General features: G+C 43.8%; 1 protein-coding gene across 1 annotated transcript in view; it reads left to right on the forward strand.

The window, feature by feature from the left end:
• Window positions 1-19,198, forward strand: part of KDM5A (lysine demethylase 5A) — a 49,617-nt gene that overhangs the window by 28,145 nt on the left and 2,274 nt on the right. Inside the window, exons 16-27 of the mRNA XM_018576441.1 lie at window positions 2,303-2,427; window positions 3,524-3,674; window positions 5,077-5,194; window positions 5,852-6,207; window positions 7,027-7,165; window positions 7,292-7,471; window positions 9,299-9,451; window positions 10,091-10,642; window positions 12,665-12,808; window positions 14,115-14,274; window positions 16,819-17,039; window positions 18,172-18,579. Coding sequence (XP_018431943.1) covers window positions 2,303-2,427; window positions 3,524-3,674; window positions 5,077-5,194; window positions 5,852-6,207; window positions 7,027-7,165; window positions 7,292-7,471; window positions 9,299-9,451; window positions 10,091-10,642; window positions 12,665-12,808; window positions 14,115-14,274; window positions 16,819-17,039; window positions 18,172-18,579 — 2,707 coding nt within the window. The remainder of the gene's footprint in view (window positions 1-2,302; window positions 2,428-3,523; window positions 3,675-5,076; window positions 5,195-5,851; window positions 6,208-7,026; window positions 7,166-7,291; window positions 7,472-9,298; window positions 9,452-10,090; window positions 10,643-12,664; window positions 12,809-14,114; window positions 14,275-16,818; window positions 17,040-18,171; window positions 18,580-19,198) is intronic.

A 19,198-nucleotide genomic window follows, 5' to 3' on the forward strand; every position in this document is an offset into this window, starting at 1 on the left:
TTTATTTTTCCATATTACCTGGGAAAATGAACTTACCCTTTAATGCACATTATGTGTGTGTAAGAGAATTCTGGCTACCACCATGGAATGGCAGCTGCAATCTCAAAGCACATGCAGAATGTCCTACGCATGCGTTTATTTGCATGCAGATGGCGGGGGCAGCAGGGTTTTATTTTTTACTTTTTTCATTTTTATTTTTTACTTTTTCATTTTTTAAATCTTTATATATTTTATTTTTTTACTTTTTAAATTTTCTTTAACTTTTTATTTATTTACTTTTTCCCTTTTAATGTTCTTCCTATTACATAGGAGATTAAAATCCCTTATGTGATAGTTTGGAGGTGACAGGTTCTCTTTATGGAACCTGCCCTCCAACACAGAACAGCTGTTCTGTGTAGTGCCTGACAGCCGAGACAGGTGGCGCTGTGATTACAGCGCCACGGTCTCAGAGAACACACAGAGAGCCCGTAGAGCAGACGTTTTTCGTCTGCTCACTGGGGCTCTATGGCTGAGCCGTTGTGCCTTAGTTTTCGGGGTCCCCCAGGAGAGCGGGCGACCCCGAAAACTACGGCGGGGGGTGCGGGCAGAAACGATCGCCGCTGCTCAAATTAATACAAGTGGTCTGATCAGACCACTTGTATTAAACGAGCGGCGGCGGCTCCACAATGTACATTCAGCTCTGCAATGTACATGTTTTAAAGTACATTCAGCCCGGAGCCGGGCTGAATGTACTTTAAAACTACTCGCCCGGCGCCCGAAACTGCATGTCCCGGGCGTCGGGCGATAGGAATTCCACACCCCTGTCATGGCTGATGGTAAGGGCTGGCAGGGTGCTGTACATAGCATTCAGAAAAGATTACAGCACCCTGCCTCAGTACCCATAAGAGCTCTCAGCCCTGTTGCATTAGGGGTTATGCATATATCAAAATGCCTTGATGAGTAGATGTTAGTTTGGAGGAGTGGACATTCCTAGGCAGGCTGTATTTCTATGCAGACCCCTCTAGGTAACACACCCCATGACTGAAAGAAATGAAATCCAATGAAGGGGTGGGCAAGGGACAGCCAGGCTGGGGAGGGATAGGCTTAAATGATGCTTGTAGTTCTCCAACCAGGAAATTAGATGGGCTCTTATTGAGTTGCTGCAGCTTCTAATACACAGTGTGCAGTGAAATCAGAGTAAAGCCAGCCATACACGGCTCTATTTTATTTAGTTCAACCCCTGGGCTGAACTAAAAAAATAAAGCAGATACCTCCATCAACACTACGAGCGTGTTGATCAAGGAATCCCCGATTGTTTCTTTTCCATTGCATCAGAATACCCGAACAGAGCCGACAGCTCATTGGCTGCCGGCTATGTTCGTTCAAAGATGCCAGTTGAAAAATCTTCGATCAACTGATCGAAGGAATGCGGCCAAATGGGTTCCTCAAGAACTGGTTCAAATTCACACAGTGTATGGTCACCTTAAGCAATTTCAATTCTGGAGAAGAGCCCGTACAACTGACCGATCTGACAAGACTGAAGGTAAGGATGACGTTCATAAATTGTAACGTCTTTAAAACACATCGCAAACTACACACAGGGTAGAGATGCAGCCTGAAGAATAGCCCGAACCAAAACTACAAACTGAATGTGCGGCTAGCATGAAAGTTTTTTAAGAATAACTAAGCCTTTGCAACATACATTAACTGCTGTTACAGCCATGCAGTCCTAAAATCATACTTTTCTTCATATTTTCCCATGAAGGGACTGCTCGTGTCATAGTGATGATGTCATTAGCCGGTAAATAGGCTCTTTAAAGACAAACCCCTACCCACTTATTCTTGCCTTCCTTCAGAGCCACTGCAGATACGTATTTGACCTTCTCCCATGCTGCAGTGCCCCGGTCTGAGCGCCCAGTCACCTGGTAAGAAAATGAGTTGTATCATCAACACTATGTAAAGTCTGACTTGGAGCTTACACAAGTTTGATGATGTCACTCCCTCACAGTTTGAAGCGCCAGCTATTTTGCTTTGACAGAGCAAAAGATTGGAGAAGTGCAGCAGTGTAAGTGGGTGGTGGTGGGATTTAAAGAGATTGTCACTTTGCACTGAATAGACAGAGTGACAGTCTTTTTAGGTGGATTCTGTACAGAAGTAGAGAATCGCAATAAATTCAACACTGCTTCATCACGCACACTCACACAAGAAGAAAATTAGCAAGGAGTTTTGGATAGAAGTACACTTAGTCTATGTTTTAGGACCGCCGGCTGTATTTGGGAGTTTGCCGCTTTTTTAATTGCCGCACTGTACTTTCTGCTTCTAGGTACCGCTACTCCCTGGAAGATTTCCCGGCCTTGCTATACGGTGTTAAGTCACGGGCGCAGTCCTATGATACATGGGTCAGTCGGGTAACGGAATCGCTGACTGCCAGCCTTAGTCACAAAAAAGGTGCGTCTGTGTGTAGAGGAAGGTTTGTTCCTGTTATTAGGTTGAAATTGCTCATCTGCAAGGATAATCCATTTGTATTAGAATTGTAAATTGACTCTCGTTAAAATATTTGAAAAAAAAATCTAGCTCCCCTACTGCATTTATGTGCTTTTTTCCACCTGCCCCTGCATCACTGCAGAACATAATAGGGGCTCAAGGATCAAACCAATGAGTGCAGCAGGGGACCAGAAAATGTATTTCCCCCAAAGAGTTAGATTCTCAAGAGTCTTCTGGTGGTGGGTTCTGTTTATTACAGCGGCTGTGTGCAGCTCGGGCAGTGAGAGAGGTGAGTACACAGTCTCTCTAAAGGTACACTCCAGTAAAAAAGAAATTGAGACAGCTATAGGAAACACATGCTTTGTCAGTACTTCACTTTTTCATCCAGGTATGCTGTAGCTGTAGTCAATGCCACTGCCTTTTATTTGATTATCTGGGGATCTAGGAACCCCTGTTTGTAATGTAGGTGGGAAATTCTCAAACACATCCACTGTAGGCTCTTTGCTGTCATATACATAAATGCACATATTAACGTGTATGTAAACCCTAATGATATCTCATTGAGAGGTGAAGATGTTCTGTAGTCCTAAAACTTCTTGTCCTAATGTGACAGCATTGCTCCTTAATAGATACAGTAAAGTGAGTGACATTTGTTGCCCTATGACAGGAAGTGTGTTATTGGCAGAATCACCAGGTGAAAACAGAAACCCTGAACAAAGAAAACTAATGCAGGGACTACAGCTAAGAACTGGTAGGATGCAATGTTGAAAAGCTTTTGTTTGGGTTTAGAAACCTGTCTTGGAAGTGTCATTGTAATTTATGATACTGAGAAATGTGAGAGAAAAAAACAGTAGAGGCTTCAGGAAGTCCCTCCTCGGGATGCCTTTGCCTTTTGTGGCCTGATTCCCACATATGCTTTTATGGACACTTGTACTTTTGTATATATTTTCTTGATTTTTTCTCCACCTCTACTTCACACTGTAGAGACTTGGTGTAGACCTCGAACAATGTTATTTGCTGTGTCATACAAATCTACTAATTTCTCCTGCTTCCTTTGCAGACATCATAGAACTGAAGGTGATGTTGGAGGATGCCGAGGACCGGAAGTTCCCTGAGAACGAACTTTACCGGCGGCTCAGAGATGCTGTAAAGGAGGCGGAAACCTGTGCTTCTGTCGCTCAGCTGTTGCTCACCAAGAAACAGAAACACAAGTGAGCATATTTTATTGTATGTTAGATGTATTGTTAAACTGGCCTTTTTTAAAGTCCTCTGTGGGTGATGGGTAACTGTTAAAACTTGACCCACTTGACCCAAAACTAGAAAAAAAAGACTGGAACTCTTCATGTCACATTGTAGTTTTTGTGGTTGCTGGGCAGTTAGTTATAAGGGGACCTATACTCAAAAAATGAAGATTTACTATGTTATAGGACACATTTAAAAATCTTAATTGTGCCTAAGTAGTACCCAAAAAGATGAACCCTTTGTCTGGAGTTCCTGCTGAAAAAAAACAGTTAATTTCCGGGTATGTGAGGGTGCCTAGGTACTCCTGTTCCTACAGTATATCTGCAGTGTAAGATCACACTGCTACCTCTGACTGCTATATTCACACAAGCACTCCTGGGTTTAGGTTATGTAACACAAGAGAAATGATCTGGGAAGTAAAAAAAACTTTATGCTTCCCAGATCAAGTTCTCCTTCATTTAGATGTATTTGCATTTATCTGAGTTTACGCGTGTTTACTTGCGTTTACAGATGTATAGAAGTATTCGGATTATCTAATCTGACCCTGGAAGCATACAATTTTATTTTGTCTAAAACTAGGTTAAACTGTTCACCTAAATGCAGGTTAACACAGTGCAGAACAAGGCATAGTAAGACAGTAATGGGGAAAGATCAGCTGCAAGGAGACCACATAAAACACTGGTGATTAGTCCTTTGCATACTATCTGACTTTTTCAGGCACAGCTTCCAGAGTTTAAATAGACTCTGTTGCAAAAGAAAACCTATTTGTAATTCTGCTTTGTTGGCAACGACTGTTAATTGACTGACAGCATTCTGTCTTAACCAAGGACTCAATGAATAGGTTTTGATACATTTTCCAGCTAGTAGGTGGTGTGTGTGTGTTAAGTCAGAGTCCCAGATATAGCTCTCCAAAAACTGGGACCAGAGCTCGCCTGTACTGCTTGCTCAGTGCGTACAGTTTGTGCGCTCTCTTCTTCCTGTCCCTGTTCTCTTATAATTGGGATTAGTTGCTGAAACGGGTGCATTCCAGTCTTCCATTTACAGCATCTAGTGACATTCATAAAATAGCAGGTATTTATAATGGAGAACAGATTAATCGGAAGCACTAAGCTAACAGCAGGGTTGACCATAACTCAGTTAAGATGGCAAAGGCTTAGTGTAATTCAAACAGTAGACTTGTTCTTTCCATAGATATTTGATTGGGATCTCCTTTAAACTGGAAACTAACTAGGAATCAATTTGCAGGTTTATGTATTGGATTTATGTATTTAATGGGTTGATTTTGTCTGCAGGGTTTTCATGGCTTGAATATATTTAGTATCTATGTCTATGATTTTTGTTCAGAAAAATGTTATCACCTTGTTTGTACAGTAAGCTGAGTCAGGACTCCGGGAAGGCTCGTACTAAGCTCACCATGGAAGAGCTGAAAGCCTTCGTCCACCAGCTGTTCAGCCTGCCCTGCATCATCACACAGGCCCGTCAGGTCAAGGTGAGCCCATGCAATGATGACCATGTGTAGAATGCCATTGTTTTTATTTTATGGATTGGAATGTGAAATAAAGAAAATCTAAAGCTTAGAATGGGTACATTATGGTTGTGGAAAGTAGGCAGAGTGGAGAAGTCAGGTGCAGAGACATTGGAGTCTCAAGGGCAAAGCCACGGTTTCCTTACTCTGAGCTCTCATCGAAGGACAGGAAGCCTTCAGCACTGGCAGTTTTGTACCCAATATAGTAAAAGTCGGTTTTTGTTTTTTTATTTAGTATTGGGGGTTAAGTAATGGGTTAAGATTAGGCTTTTGGGGGATTAAATGTCAGGCTAGATATTTGGGTACAAATTATCCTTTAACCTCACCAATAATGAAACCGATTTACATTTTTGCGGTGCGTTAATGCGCTATAAGTCATGCTTTAATGTATGTTTAAGGCAGCCAATTGAAAATAACAGTGTGCCAACACACTACAACGTCCTTAAAATCAGGTGTGTGACAAATTTGCAATGCAACGCATGTGCATTGCGTTAACATGCAAAATACTGCACCGCAAAAATTTAAATGAGCTCTTACGCGTAAAAAAGATACTAATACGTGGCCAGTGCTTGACCAATTCTGATGACTGTTTTAACAAAAGCCTTGCTATCTGTTGTACAGAATCTACTGGATGATGTGGAGGAGTTTCATGAGCGTGCGCAGGAAGCTATGTTGGATGAAGTTCCGGATTCCAGCAAGCTGCAGGCTCTTATTGATTTGGGATCCAACCTGTATGTGGAACTCCCAGAGTTACCTCGATTGAAGCAGGAGCTGCTGCAGGCACGCTGGTTAGATGAAGTCCGTCAGACTCTGTCTGACCCACACAAAGTCACCTTGGACGTGATGAAGAAGCTGATAGACTCTGGTGTCGGTTTGGCTCCTCATCATGCTGTGGAGAAAGCAATGGGCGAGCTTCAGGAACTGCTGACAGTGTCCGAGAGGTGGGAGGAGAAGGCCAAAGCATGTCTGCAGGCCAGGTGAGCAAAGGCGTTTTCTCTTGCTGCTCATTAGATAAAGTGGAAGCACGCTGTTTGCCTTAGAGGAAGACTGACAATGGGAATGTCATCTTCTCCCCAATGGACCAGTATGAGGCTCTGACTGACCCGTTGTATCTTAGGGGCTCATTTATAAGAGAGAGCCACTCCATTATGCACAGATGTGCTATGCGCGCACACAATAGCCCATGTCATTCTTAAAAATTGGTTTGCAATGTGTAGCTGGCGAAGCCCCACAAAGTTCTCTCAATAAGTGGAGCAGAGAAAGCTCCATGATTGGAGGAGAGTAGGAATGGGAGTGGGACTTTGATTTTTTTTTTGTTTAATATATTTTTATTGTTTTGTTTCATAAAAAAGTACAGTTATACAAACATTCATAGACATTAGGAGTGGGACTTTGATTGATCCTATATTTGGTCAAATGACCAAGCTCTACTCCCAGCTTTTATTTATTTTACAGAACTGTTGTTCCCTTCTGTTGCTATCTGTTGGTTTCCTGAAGCCAGCAGAGCGCACAGCATATTTTAGAGCACATTGTTGTTTGGGGTGGTGCTGACAGTTTAAAACTTGCTTCTCTGACTATTCATTATGGGAACAGCATGACCGATTGGGCTTATTCCCCGCCTCACATTCATTTTTCTCCAAGCACCAGTCACTGTCATCTTAGGAGGTCAGGTGCCACTACTGGATGACTGTTAGGTCATTGGATGCTATTTAATCTTTAGAATGATAAAGTATACATGTTTTTTGGCTATGCTTGTTTGTCCCATGTTACTGAGACTCTTGTTTCTCTCACCCCAGGCCACAACACACTGTCTCCAGTCTGGAAAGCATTATCGTCGAGGCCAAGAGCATCCAGGCCTATCTTCCCAACGTTCTGGCACTGAAAGAGGCTTTACAGAGAGCCAAGGACTGGACTGCAAAAGTCGAGTCCATACAGGTAGGGACATCTCTGAATCCCAATTTTGTCACACTGCCATTCTCCATAGTGCATGCAGCTCACAATGCCATCCTCTCTCTGCAAGATATACAAAATATGCAAGTTTTGCTTATTCTGTCTCTGCAGAATGGTAGTCAATACGCCTACATGGAGCAGCTGGAGAGCTTCCTTAGCAAAGCTCGCCCAATCCCAGTGCGTCTCGAAGCCCTCCCACAGCTCGAGTCTCAGGTAGCTGCTGCTCGAGCCTGGCGGGAGCGCACAGGCAGGACCTTCCTAAAGAAGAATTCGAGCTACACATTACTGCAGGTAAGATGGTATTCGTTATCTGTTATTAAGTTGCATATTTACCCCTGTATGTTCTTTCCTATGATGCCACTCTTTCCTTTACCACCAGTTTCTGCCGACTGTGTCACTGGAAAGCTGACCACAAACAATTAAGAGAATTGTTAATAGTTTGGTCTGTGTAAATAACCCTGCGATTGTTTCCCAGCTATGATTTAAGATTTTCTCCTTCACTTAAGGCCAAACCAAAGCTTCTGTTAAAAGTCAGTAAACACACTTGGGTGCAGCTAGAGAATTAATTGTTAAAGGAGAATTATGAGGTGAGTGAATTTCACTCAGCCTCATAATCTGAGCCGACCGGTGACAATGAAACTGTCACAGGTCGGCTCAGTAGATCGGGAAGTGAGCGAACACATACCGTCGCTCGCTCACTTCTCGATCTATCCCCGCAGAGAGCCGTGACTGTCACTCACAGCTCCCTGCAGGGATTCCCCCCCTCCCCTGTCCGATCCTCCAGCGCTGTCTGGCTAAACGGACGGAGGAGGGGGCGGGCACAGCTGGCTCTGCCTCTGGATAGGCAGAGCCAGTTGTCAATCCCGCAGCTGGGTGGATCCTGACAGTGTTGTCGGGATCCGTCCTAGCTGCGGCGTCTCAGTATACGCGGTATACTGAGCTTTGGGTCACGGGAGAACGCTAGTTTGTGTTCTCCTGTGACCCTCAGGAGAACTATGGGGCAAAGCCCTGACCCCAAAGTTCTCCTTTAAGCATTTACTTTATTTTCATCAAAATAGTGCCACTTTAATAAAAAAATCAGCCTGTCCCCTGCCTTCCTGCTCCAGAGAAGACTGCTGGTGCCTGTGAGTAAGCAGCAACTTCTCTGTGGCAGTGTGAAATGCTTCCTGATGAGTCAGAACTAGAGATCTCCATACAGAATGGAGTGCGACCTTTGCATGTTGAAAAGCTCTCATTGTCATACTGGTGTCACACAAAGAGAACCGCAGTCCTTCTGCAGTCTACTGGCGGGAAACGGGCTTACTTCATCCTAAAGCAGCTCCAGCTCAACAAAACAAGTAAAACAACCAGAGACTCATGGCTGCACCCTGAGTTGATTTATTGATTTTAATGACTTTTTATTGAAAAGCTTAAATTGGGCTTTAAGGGCAACAAAGGATAGTGCAGTGAAGGAAAGCTCCCCCTTTCACATCCATGCTACCCTAATAGAAGGATCTACACTAATTCTCTTTCTAATATTTTTGTTATTCGAAACATCTGTGCCGCTGCTATGGTTTTAACTCTGGTGTATAAGCAAAAAAAAAAAAGAATCAATTTCTCTGTCGTCCATTGAGGGACACAGCTCTGAAGCATTATGAGACGAAGGCAACGGCATAACCCTACGTTTTCAGTATTCAGAGCTGTGTCCCTCAATGGACGACAGAGAAAAGGATTTTGTGGTAAGAACCAAATCCTATTTTTTTGGGAGAACTGGTGTTCTCTTTGTGGCCTGTTTATGAAATAAAATAATAAGACAGGTGGAAGAAAATCTTTGGCTGTTTCACTTTTATATGGATATTGCAGCTAGAGTGGGTCCAGATCAATGGTGACATCCTGGAGGAAGCTGCATCCCCACATAACTGCTTCTGTGAGGATCCTAGTGGGTGGAGAGGTGACAAGGATGTTGCATTTTAATGGCCATGTTTTCTTGTAGTCACCTGACAGCAGGAAGAACCTCGGCTATTTTAAGGTCACTCTGTCAACTGTGTTATTTTGTGTTCTATCCATGATTGTCCTCCATAACTGTTCAACTTCACAATGGCAGACCTGTGATGACCTCTTTTTCTCTAATGCATGCAGGTGCTAAGCCCTCGGAGCGATATTGGTGTTTACGGAAGTGGCCGGGCTAAACGGAGGAAAGTGAAAGAGCTCTTGGAAGAGAAGGATTTGGATTTGGATTCTTTGAGTGAACTTGAGGAGCCTCTGGATGAGCACCGGGACACAGCCTCTGTGGTAAGGAAATTTGTCACGTTTTAAAGACTTTGAGATAAGTGGTATTATGCAAGTCCAAGAATATGGTATGTTTGTGGTTTAAAATAATAAGAACACATTAAAGTGGATCTGACCAAGCCCAAAACCTTTCTAAGCTTGCAACAGTACTGACGTGCTTCACCTTGGGGTAGCTTACAACTGCTTGTGCTAGTCTACAAATTAATCCATGTGGTCTGGTGGAGCTCGCTTGGATCTTAGGCCCAAGTCACAATTAAGTCCTGCCCTTTCCTGGTGCCACCTGTCAAATGCCAGAGCCTATTAACCCTTTCCTTGCAAGCATTGTTAAAGTGACCCTAAACTCAGGAGTTAAATCTTAAAAATGCATTCAAGTATCTGAACTATTAACAAAAATGTATCTTTTTTGTGTATCACTGGGCTGTAGATCCTCAAATCATCTCTGAATTTGTGCCGACACTGTCCTTCCTTCTGGAGGGTGGCTACTTTTGTTCCCCTTGGTCCCTGTGTGTGTTGTAAAGTAGCCTCCGCTCCAAACTCGCTCCTGTGATAGACTATATTTTCAACACAAATTGTAAACTAAACTTTAGATTTTAGTCTAGACCCAGGTTAAACTTGGTGGTAATATTCTTCTCTTATGTGCAGGTCGCTGTATTTAAGGAAATGGAGTGCAAAGAGGTGAACTCCATGCGTTCTATACGGGCAGCTAACCTGGCGAAGATGGCCATGGTGGACCGTATCGAGGAGGTGCGGTTTTGCGTTTGCCGCAAAGCTGCCAGCGGCTTCATGCTGCAGTGTGAACTGTGCAAGGACTGGTTTCATGGCACTTGCGTCCCTCTCCCCAAGACCACCTCCCAGAAAAAAGGCACCAACTGGCAATCAAAAGACGTTAAATTTCTCTGCACGCAGTGTATGAGGTCCCGGCGGCCACGATTGGAGACTATCCTCTCACTACTGGTGTCTTTACAGAAGCTGCCAGTGCGGCTGCCAGAGGGGGAGGCGTTACAGTGCCTGACGGAGCGAGCAATGAGCTGGCAGGACCGGGCACGGCAAGCGCTGGCCACTGAGGAACTGTCATGCGCATTGGCCAAGCTGTCTGTGCTGAGTCAGCGCATGGTGGAACAGGCAGCGAGGGAGAAAACTGAGAAAATTATCAGTGCAGAGCTCCAGAAAGCTGCAGCAAACCCTGACCTGCAGGTGAGTGCCTAAGGACATGTTAGCACTGATCTTGCTGTTTACACTGCATAGTATGCATAACTGTTGTATTTATTGCTATTTGGACTCGTTCACACCTTGTTTGTAGAGCTGCATTGCCCTGTATGGATCTCTGCAGGCCCAAAGCAAGACACATGGATAACAATTGTTTACCATGTGCCCTCTTCCCACCATACATGTGCAGTGGTGTACACTACATAAAAATGTATCATGTATGCACTGCATCACACTGCGCTGTATGTCAGTGCAACACAATGTGTTGTATAGAGTTAAATAAAATGTCATTTAGTGACATTTCAATAAAGTTTAAAAAAAAGTTTTTTTAAAAAAAGAAGCAAACTGTGCAATGCGCTTTAACAGCTTCCCTTCCACCGCATGTGCATAACATGTGGACTGGTGTAGACGATTCCTATTGTTCAGTCTTGTTTTTTTCACTTGTATGGCCACTACGTGTCATTGGTGATTTATTTCAAAGTATAGTTAAAGCATATGCCAAGGTAAAATTAAAAAAATGCATACATCGATTTCTTTGCCAGCAAAATAGTGTTGCCTTGACTCCCAAGAGCCTGGTTACAAACTGTGTCTGAACAAAGATGGTGCTGTCCTGCTGGAGAGTAGATGAAGGCATTGTCAGGGGGAGTACTGTGATCTCTGTTAGAGGTAATAAATACCTGGAAGTGTTACACTGACACATTACTTGGCATACTGCGTTTAGGCCTCATTCACACTGCTTAGAGTTGGCCCGTACTGATCCGTACAGCATGCACGGCCGTATTGGGCCGTTCCCGGGAAGGACAGGTGCTGCGTATGATTGTATGCAGCAGCCTGTCCTTCCCTATGGGAGGACGGGGACTTACGCAGCCGTACGCTCACCCAAACTGCACATCCGTGCGGGTGTCTGTGCTCGGACACAGCAGCCTGTTCTTCTCTATGGGAGTACGCCGCCGTACACTCACCCGAACTGCATGCAGGTGTTCCTGCTCGGACGCAGACAGTCTGCGTACGAGTACGGACACCCGCACGGATGTTCAGCTCGGGTGAGCGTACGGCCGCGTCCTCCCATAGAGAAGAACAGGCTGCTGCGTACAATTACACGCAGCACCTGTCCTTCACGGATACGCCCGGGCACGGATCTGTACGGGCCGATGCCTAGCAGTGTGAATGAGGCCTTAAGATATATCTGGTGCTAGGTCAACGTAATGTTTTAAAAGCTTGCATCTTGCAACACTTTAGGTGACTGATACAAGTTGTCACTCCAGACTTTCTGCTTTTGTTGACATGTCGATAGATGACAGTACAACATGGCTACTTGTGTATTAGTAAAATCAGAAGTCTTAGCTTTAACCTTTTGCAAATTTATTTGAAAGCTGTCCTATACGGAAAGCACAGAATATACAGTATGTGCAACAATTTGGTATGTCTCCCCCATGTCGATATAGAATCGCACTTTGGTTTATGAAATGCCAGCTGAAAACCTTGTTTAAAATAACACTAAACTAGGGAATTAAATCTTAAAAATGCATTCAAGTGCCTTAACTATGAACAAAAATGTATCTTATCTGTGTATCACTCGGCTGTAGATCCTCCAATCATCTCTGAATTGGTCCTGACACTGTCCTTCCTTCTGGAGGTTGGCTACTTTTGGTCCCCATGGTCCCTGTGTGGGTTGTAAAGTAGTTGAGTACAATCTCAATACAAATTAGTAAACTAAACATGAGATTGTAGTCCCTCCTGGGAGTAAGTTTGGAGCGGTGGCTACTTTACAACTAACAGGGACCATGGGGAACAAAAGTAGCCACACTCCAGAAGGAAGGACAGTGTCAGCACCAATTCAGAGATGATTTGAGGATATACAGCTGAGTGATGCACACATAAGCTACATTTTTGTTTATAGCTAAGGTACTTGAATGCATTTTTAATATTTAACTCCTGAGTTTAGTGTCACTTTAACACAGGGCGCTTTGTAATACATCTTTGCTTTAACATCTTATATTGTCACTTCAGGGTCACCTACCCATTTTCCAACAGGGCTCTTTCAGCCGAGGAATGTCTAGTTTGACTTCATCTCCACAGCTGCCCCTGGAGTACGATGACGAGGAGACTGATTCAGACGAGGACATCCGGGAGACGTACGGCTATGATGTTAAGGTAAAACAGCAGGCTGCATAAACAGGAAGGCCTTATATTCCTGAACAAGAAAGATTTACCTATATAGCTCTTTTTCATAGAACCTAATTCTCTATTGTTCATTGAGGGTCTCTGAAGAATTCTGAGATGTAGGGTATGCTGCTGCCTCCAGGAGAAATAGACACTAAGCAAAACAAAATTAAAGACCTGCCACTTTAAGGACATAAACCATCCCACCTGCCTGTTTTGTTTAGTGTCCTCCGGAGAATGGATGTCTCCATCTCTTCTGCATTATTAGTTTATTTTGTTCAGTGAAGATTCTACTACCAAGAGCTGCTAGTTGATTCATACCGGATATTATTAAATCCTGGGAGTCTCTCCAGCTAGTCATCAAAACTGAGAGATTCATACTGGATAAGTTAAATCCTGGAAGTTTCTCTAGTTGTCATGAAGCAGGTGGTTTCTGGTCTCGGTACTCATGCTTCGCCTTGCGGTGGTCCTGTGTTCCTGTTTGCAATCCTTTAACGATCGCGCCAGTATTATCTGGGGATTCTTGTTATGTTGGGAACAGGGCCATGGAGTTGTGAGTAAAAAACAAAAAAAAAAGATACAAAAAAAAAATTGGAGAATCTTTCTCGTACCATTTATTCATTAAAGTGACCTTAAAAGAGAACTATAGGGTAAGTGTTTTTCCCCATAGTTCTCTTAAGGGTCACGGGGGGACATATACTAGCGTCGTCCTGTGACCCAAAGCTCAGTATATCCCAAGCTACAGCTTGTGGTGTACTGGGGCCGCAGCAGCGGGGAGGGATCCCGACAATGCTGTCGAGATCCACCCAGCTGCGTGAATGACAGCAGGCTCTGCCTATCTAGAGGCAGAGCCAGCTGTGCCTGTCCCCTCCCACGTCTGTTCCGCCAGTCAGCACTGGAGGATAGGGGAGGAGGGGAATCCCTGCGGGGAGTGGCGACTGACAGTTGCTGCTCTCTGCAGGGAGATGATCGGGAAGACAGCGAGCGACGGCATGCGTTTGCTCACTTCCCGATCTATTGAGCCGATGTGTGACAGTTTTATTGTCACACGTCGGCTCCAACATACATGAAAGCTATGACCCAAGCTCAAAAGAAGTGGGTTGATTGATGCTAACCACCAGACTGAGGACATCTTGTGGCAGAAAAAAGGAGTTTGGAGGGGATCTCTGGATTAAAGCTAAATACTGTAGAAAGGGCTGGTTTTGTTATTTTATCATTTAATGGGATATTCATTTTATCTTGATATTTGTTGCTGAAATTCTGCTTTCAGTAAACACAATTTTTCTTTTTTTCCTAGGAGACTGGTAGTGTTAAGTCTACAAGCAGCCTGGAACCCAACCTGTTCTGTGATGAAGAGATACCTATTAAATCAGAGGAAGTGGTCAGCCACATGTGGGCCGCCCCTTCATTCTGTTCAGAACACGCATACTCCTCTGCTTCTAAGAGCTGCATACAAGGTGAGTATGGATGACGTCATGTCATAGCAAAACAGCCTGTTTTACTTCTGGGGAACGCAAGTCCCAGAGGTTGGCTGGGCTTTTTGCGACTTGTGGTTCTTTAGCAGCTGTTGGGTTAAAGGCTGAAATTGCCTTTTGATGTTGGTGTTTTTTTAAAATAAAGTGACTGATCCAATTTTTAAACGTATCGGGCAAGATGAAAACAGTTCTGAAGTGCTTGTGGTAACTAATCCCTGTGGAATTTCTTGGATCCTATGTCTAGATGGTTTGTAGATCCTTGATTTCTCTATCGTCCTTTTGAAGGACACCGTTCTGAAGAATTCTCAGACGTAGGGTTATGTTGCAGCCTCCAGGAGAATTAAAAACTAGGCAAAAGTTCAAAAGCCTGCCACTTTAATTGACATAACCCCTCCCACCTCCCATTTTCGCTTGGTGTCCTCAGGAGAATTGATGTGTTCTCCTGCTTTATTATTTTAGTTTGTATTGTTTGTTTGCTGAGCTTCGGATATTGGGAGCTGCTAGCTGATTCAAGCCAGATAATGTTAAAGCCTGGAAGTTTCTCTAGTTGTCCTGAAGCAGGTCGTTTCTGATCTCAGTACTTATACGTCGTCCTGCGATGGTCCTGTGTTCCTGCCTTTTATGTTTCCTGTTTTCATCATTTAATGGTCAGGCCAGTATTATCTTTGGATTCATGTTACTATGTTGGGAGCAGGATCCTGGAGTCGTGAGTAAAAAACCTATGTATATTTACAGGAGGTGGATTCATGGGGATGGATGTTTCCCTCCATTTCACTATGGTCTAGCTGTGTGGTTTTACGTGTAATGTCTCCTGTTTAGCTTTAATGCTATATAAGTGGAGTTTGATTATTTTTATTTGAACTTCCCGCCATCTCTTCAAGAGGCCGGGACTAAACATTTAAAATGAAAAGGTTGAACTCTATGGACTTGTGTGTTTTTTTTTTAACCTGACTAAGTATGTAAAAATTGATGACGCATATATCTTTTCTTCTGCACCTGCGTGCGCACGCGCAGTCCGTCTTCAGAGATTGGTATAGCGGCTTCTTATTCAGTGCTGCGGGAGTTTCGGCTTAGCTTGTCCTATTTCTTCTGGGGCTTCATGTTTTTTAACAGTGTTCAGCTGGTTTTAACAACTTTGTCAGCACTGGGGATGCCTGATGTGGATCTTTTAGCTTCTCGTCACAACAAGAAGGTGGACAGATTTGTATACAGAACAAGGGATCTAACCAGGGCCAGCCTTAGGCCTTTAGGCGCCCTGTGCGAGAAAGCTTTACAGCGCCCCTCAGTGACCACACCCATTTCCACCAATATCCGCACCATTTAAAGACTCCTATTTTGTTAAGCCGCAAAGAAACATATTAAAAAGTATGCTAAAAATAAAACTTTTATTCAAAGGTATTAAACTTATAGGCACAATATAAGTATTCTAATCAAATAAAACAACAGAAGGCAAACAATAAATGTCAAACTACAATAGAGTCTATAAAAATAAAGTGTCAGGTTGTCATGCCGATCCCTTTTTTCAAGTAAGTGCATCTAGAAAAGTAAAAATAGAAAACAGAACACAAAACCCAGACTACATGTAAAATTAATGAATTACTATTTGCCCGAATATACAAAAAATATATTCAGGCACATACTAATTTGTTAGAGAATGTGCAGCGGCCATGTTGGCGTGTTCTCTGAATGCGTACCACCATCTTGGAGGCAGGGAGCATGACGTTACATGACGCCATGCATGCGTCATGTATCTTGGTGTATACCTAGATATACACCAAGATGGCGGCGCCCAACACGTGTGGTGTTATATGATGTCATGCACCCCGCCTCCAGAACACGCCAATGGCTGAATCCAAAATAGCATAAAAAAGTGTTTGGTTTGATGAAACGAATGAAAACTTTTTTAGTTTTTGTTCATTTCATCTGAAATGAATTTTTAGTCTTTGCACATGTCTAATAATAAGTTTGTGTGTGGGGGGGCTGTTTTCACTTTTTTAAAATCAAACTCAGCAATCCTGACAGCTGCGGGCGCGGCTTCTCTCCCCCTCACCGCTCCGCCATCCTGACAGCAGGCAGGGGGGGGCGGGGGCAGACGAGGGATCGCTGTCATATCCGATGGCCAGCGGTGAGGGGGAGAGAAGCCGCCCCCAGGACGAGCGGTGTCGGCTGCACGGCGCCCTTGTTGCCATGGATACGGTGGATGCCTTGGTAGCTCTGTGGGATCAGTACACACTGATGTATGCCTTTCCTTCACTCATGCGGTTACCTTGTCTGATTCGCAGAGCACACTGGCAACTGAGACAGCACCAAAGGCATGTCTTGTAGGTGAGAGTTTAGTTCCGCTTTAAGGTGTAGCTGTACCATAAATTTTGATGTTTCTTAAAGTCTTAAGTGTATAAGTGTTAGAAATCATGGCAGCTTTTTACTTCTGTCTGTTTATGTGAAAAAGGGGGTCTGAACAATTCTCTGCTCAATTGAATACAAAAAAGATTAGATCACCATGCTAATGTTGTTTTTCTCTCTAAGCTACAGGAACCCCTCGGAAACAGCCCCGGAAGACCCCTCTTGTGCCCCGTAGCCTGGAGCCTCCCGTTCTAGAGCTGTCTCCCGGAGCTAAAAGCCAACTGGAAGAACTTATGATGTTGGGGGACCTTCTGGAGGTGTCACTGGATGAGACACAACATATATGGAGGATTTTGCAGGCCACGCATCCTCCTTCTGAGGAGAGGTTCCTGCATGTTATGGAGGTACTGGGCATTCAGCAAAAGTTGTTATGGTTGGTCATTTTTGGCAAGGGATTTGCATTGTTTTTTCTTTCTTTACTTGTTTTTAGAGTGTTGAAGGGATAATCCAATTAGGTTCAAAAATAGTGTGGAATTTCAGAGGACATAAATTACTAGCCCTGGAAAATGAATTGTATTGAGCACAGCATTGTGTGCTCTCCTTTGGACAACCATTTGTTTTGGGAACAGTGTTTTTACAGGTCATAATTTCCCAACTCCGTCCGTCAAGTGTCCCTCTAGACCAGCCTTTCACAGCTAGGGTTCTGTGGAACCCTGGGGTTACTTCAGAGATTACTTAGGGGTTCCTTGAGGATAGATTGATTTTCCATCTGATGTTGCCTGCATAGTTCCAGTCCCAACAGCACTACAACGTCCACCCTTATAAAAGGACATTCCTTTTACTGACCACCAATTTAAACATAAAAACATAATATACTCGGACATAATTGTTAAAAATGTCTCCTACTGACCACCAATGTAAAGGAAACCATTTATTCTGAATTCCAATGTACTAGGGTACTTTGAAACCTGAGCACCTTTTGTATAGGGGCACTTTTCCACTGACCTCTAATGTTAGAGGGGCATATTCCTTCTGAGGACCAAAAATATAAAGGGATGCTACAATTTTCACTGACTGTTTGTTTATTTTCTTGTCAGTAAAGTTTTTGTTTATTGGCGTGGGGTAATAAAATAATAATTTTGCTCTGGGTGTCAGATATGCTAGAACATCATTACCAGCACCAAATTACTTTTTCCTTTGTTATTATGTGTACAAGTTACTGACCACACTGATGTACCATGGACCATAGATTACATTTTTAGCAGGGGTTCCCTCAGACCCATAAATTGGTTTCAAGGGCGCCTGCAAAAGCATGGGGATTTAGCAAGAGTAATTTATACCTATGCATTTTTCATAGCATTGCTTAGGATCGCAGTTCCATGGTGTGGGATAACAGGCAGGAGGCCGTAGTCCCATCTATCCGCATTCTCATTTCAGCCTAGCTACAAAGGAAGTTTTCCTGTATGGTTCTGACAGCTGATCAGTTTCTCTTGTCACTTTGAGTTGCTTTTTTAAACCAATGTTGTCTTCCTACAGGATGATAGCCTGGACGAGAGGCCTGTGAAGGTAAAGAAAGAGTCATCGGAGAAGAAACGCAAGAGGAAATTGGAGAGGGCAGAGCACCTGTTATCCGAGGGCAAACAGAGGTCCAAGGAGCTGAAGAAGCTGGACAAAACCAAAAAGAAAAAGCTGAAATTGGGTCACGACAAGGCCAAGGAGCTCAGCAAACTGGCCAAAAGGCTTGCCAAAGAGGAGGAGCGCAAGAGGAAGAGAGAGAAGGCTGCTGCGGCCAAAGCCGAGCTTAACAAGGAGCTTACTGAGAAGAAGAGGGAGAAGAAGGTCTTGGACATCCCCTCGAAGTACGACTGGTCTGGGGCGGAAGATTCAGACGATGAGAACGCCATATGTGCTGCACAGAACTGCCAGCGCCCATGCAAGGACAAGGTGAGGGAGCTGCCCAGGTGGCAGGGCACATGGAGTTTTCAGAATGTCCCATTCACATTTGTTTATATTGTCTGATGACCACGTGTCTTTCCTATGTGTGATATTTTGCCTTAAAGGGATTTTCTATTTTTTACAGGAGCTCTGATACAGTACATTGTTGGCTTTGCTGTGCTTTGACCCCTCTTATTTAGCTGACTGTTTTGTTGCTGTGTAGCTACTGAACCTTCCTCAGAATAGTGTCACTACCAATGGTAAAGCCCAAACCCAAGTTAGGCACCACCCTGGAAATTCCTTATCGCATTTAAAGCCCAATTTTAGTTTGAGCCATCCCAGAACCTCTCCCCACTTTAAAGCCCAATTATGGGTTGGTTGTTTGTTTTTTTTGTAAGGTCCTCTAGCTGCTTAAAAAAAGCAGCTCCATCCGTAATAGCTCCAGCTACCTCTCTGGCACTGTGGCCCCTCTGCAGTAAGTCATTTTTCACCACAAAATTCCTGATTGAATGGCACCCAGCGGATATACTGTGAGTGCAGGGCTTTATTGTCCTGCCCCCGACACCCTGTACGTGCAGTGTAATGACCCTGACTACATCATATCATTACCACCAAAGTAGATCTAATG

This window comes from Nanorana parkeri, unplaced genomic scaffold (genome assembly GCF_000935625.1).
Source record: "Nanorana parkeri isolate BGI_ZX_2015 unplaced genomic scaffold, ASM93562v1 scaffold67, whole genome shotgun sequence".
In the NCBI taxonomy this organism is placed as follows: Eukaryota; Metazoa; Chordata; class Amphibia; order Anura; family Dicroglossidae; genus Nanorana; species Nanorana parkeri.